At 62.7% G+C, this 2,163-nt stretch overlaps 1 protein-coding gene across 1 annotated transcript in view; it reads right to left on the bottom strand.

Moving 5' to 3' along the window:
- Positions 1–5: 5 nt before the first annotated feature.
- The window catches only part of LOC103925595 (protocadherin beta-15-like), a gene marked incomplete at its 3' end in the record, with an annotated part of 5,622 nt that continues 3,464 nt past the window's right edge, over positions 6–2,163 (bottom strand). Inside the window, exon 3 of the mRNA XM_009334327.1 lies at positions 6–2,145. Within this exon, the coding sequence (XP_009332602.1) occupies positions 6–2,145 (2,140 nt within the window). The remainder of the gene's footprint in view (positions 2,146–2,163) is intronic.

Below are 2,163 nucleotides of genomic sequence, written 5' to 3'. Positions count from 1 at the left end.
GCGATGAAGGCTGCTGTGGACGCGAGGAAGAGGAGCGAGATGAAGACCAGTGAAATGATTAAATAGGTTGTCAGGGAGCCGCCCTCGTCCTCCGTGGCCAGGCTGCTGTGCCGTAGGCGCACATCTGAGAAGTCATTGAGCAGGAGTGCGCTCAGCGCCGCGGTGGCCGACAGCGGTGGCCGCCCGTTGTCTCGCACCAGGACGACGAGCTTCTGCTTCACGGCGTCTCTCTCCGTCACTGGCCTCCTCAGCCGCACCTCCCCGCTTTGGGCACCCACCGCAAAGAGCCCGGGGTCGGTGGCCCTCAGCAGGTGGTACGAGAGCCATGAGTTCTGCCCCGAGTCGGCGTCGACGGCCACCACTTTGGTGACGAGGTACCCCGCCTCAGCCGACATGGGCACCAGCTCGCTGGAGGGTGGGCTGCTGTCCTGCGCGGGGTGCAGCACCAGCGGCGCATTGTCGTTCTCGTCCACCACGACAAGGCGGACAGTGACGTTGGCCCTGAGGGGAGGTGACCCCGCATCGGAGGCGCTCACCAAGACCTCGATCTGCCTCACCTGCTCATAGTCCAGAGGCCGCAGCACAAACACGTGCCCGTTCTCAGAGTTCACAGAGATGCAGGAGCAGGGAGGCCGCTCTGCGGAGTGGGCTGGGGCCAGGAAATAGGTCACCTTGGCATTGGGCCCCACATCAGCATCCGAGGCGCTGACGGCTCCAACGAGCGCCGTGGGGACATTGTTCTCACGCACGTACATGGTGTACGATGTCTGGTTGAAGACAGGTGCATTGTCGTTGACATCGGAGACGTCCACCGTGAAGGTCTGGGTCGTTGTGAGAGGAGGTGACCCTGCGTCTGCAGCCGTGACAGTGAGGATGTACCGAGCCGTCTCCTCCCGGTCCAGAGCGCTCACGGTCACCAGCTCGTAGTAATTCTTATAGGCCAGCCGCAGGGAGAACAATAGCTGGTCCTCAAGGGCACAGGAGATCTTCCCGTTGGCACCGGCATCCCGGTCCCTGACAGTAAAGAGGGCGACCACTGTCCCAGGTAATGCATTCTCGGGGAGGGGGCTGCTGAAGGAACTGACCACCAGCTCCGGTGCATTGTCATTCACGTCCACCACCTCCACCAACACCTTGCAGATTGCCGAGAGGCCCCCGCCGTCTGTGGCCCGCACACTGAGCTCGTGATTCTCTGCCGCCTCAAAGTCCAGAGGCTTCCTGAGTTTAATTTCACCGCTCGTGGGGTCAATTGCGAATGCTGAGGGGCTCTGGCCCACTGCTTGGCTGAACTGATAGGTGATGTCCCCATTAACTCCCACATCCCGATCGCTTGCTGCCACGCTGAGAACCACAGAGCCCTCTGGCGCGTTTTCCAAAACCTGCCCAACGTACACCTTCTGTGTGAAAACCGGAGCATTGTCATTGACATCTAGAACGACAATGCGGATTTGGGTGGTCCCGCTCCTGGGCGGAGAGCCCCCATCTGTGGCAATGAGACTGAAAGCCACCTCTGCCTGCTCCTCTCTGTCCAGCGCCTTTTCCAAGACCAGTTCAACATACTTGTCGTCCTCACTCCGACTCCCAAAGGAGACACTAAAGTACTCGTTCTCGGGAGCGATGCTGTAAGCCTGGACACCGTTGCTGCCAACATCCAGGTCCCGAGCCCCCTCCAGCGGGAAACGCGAGCCCGGGTTGCTCGTTTCCAGGATCGTAAAAGTGACTCGCTCCTCCGGGAAAACGGGCGAATGGTCATTGATGTCCTCCACGGCCACCTCGACCCGAAAGAACTGCAGGGGGTTTGCCAGCAGCAGCTCGAAGGGGAGCGTGCAGGTACGGGCCTGCCCGCACAGCTCCTCCCGCCCCAGCCTCTCCGCCACTACGAGGCGGCCGGTGCCGCGGTCTAAGCGAAAGTGCTGCCGGCCGTCCTCCGAGGCCAGGCGGGCGCGGCGAGCCGAGAGCTGCGCCGGGGCCAGCCCCGCGTCCTCCGCCACGTTGGCTACCACGGAGCCGCTCTCCGCCTCCTCGGCTACGGAGTAGCGGATGGGCTCGGCGCGAGCGTGCGGCAGGGAGAGGAAAGCAGAGAGACAAAGCACTTGCCTTGCGATCGCCATGTCGGGGCGGCGGACAGCCTCCGTCTCGCGGATCCTCCGCGGAAAGCGGCGC

The sequence above is a fragment of the Pygoscelis adeliae genome, unplaced genomic scaffold (genome assembly GCF_000699105.1).
Source record: "Pygoscelis adeliae isolate BGI_AS28 unplaced genomic scaffold, ASM69910v1 Scaffold571, whole genome shotgun sequence".
Taxonomy (NCBI): Eukaryota; Metazoa; Chordata; class Aves; order Sphenisciformes; family Spheniscidae; genus Pygoscelis; species Pygoscelis adeliae.
This window is presented reverse-complemented; position numbering and strand designations above follow the sequence as displayed.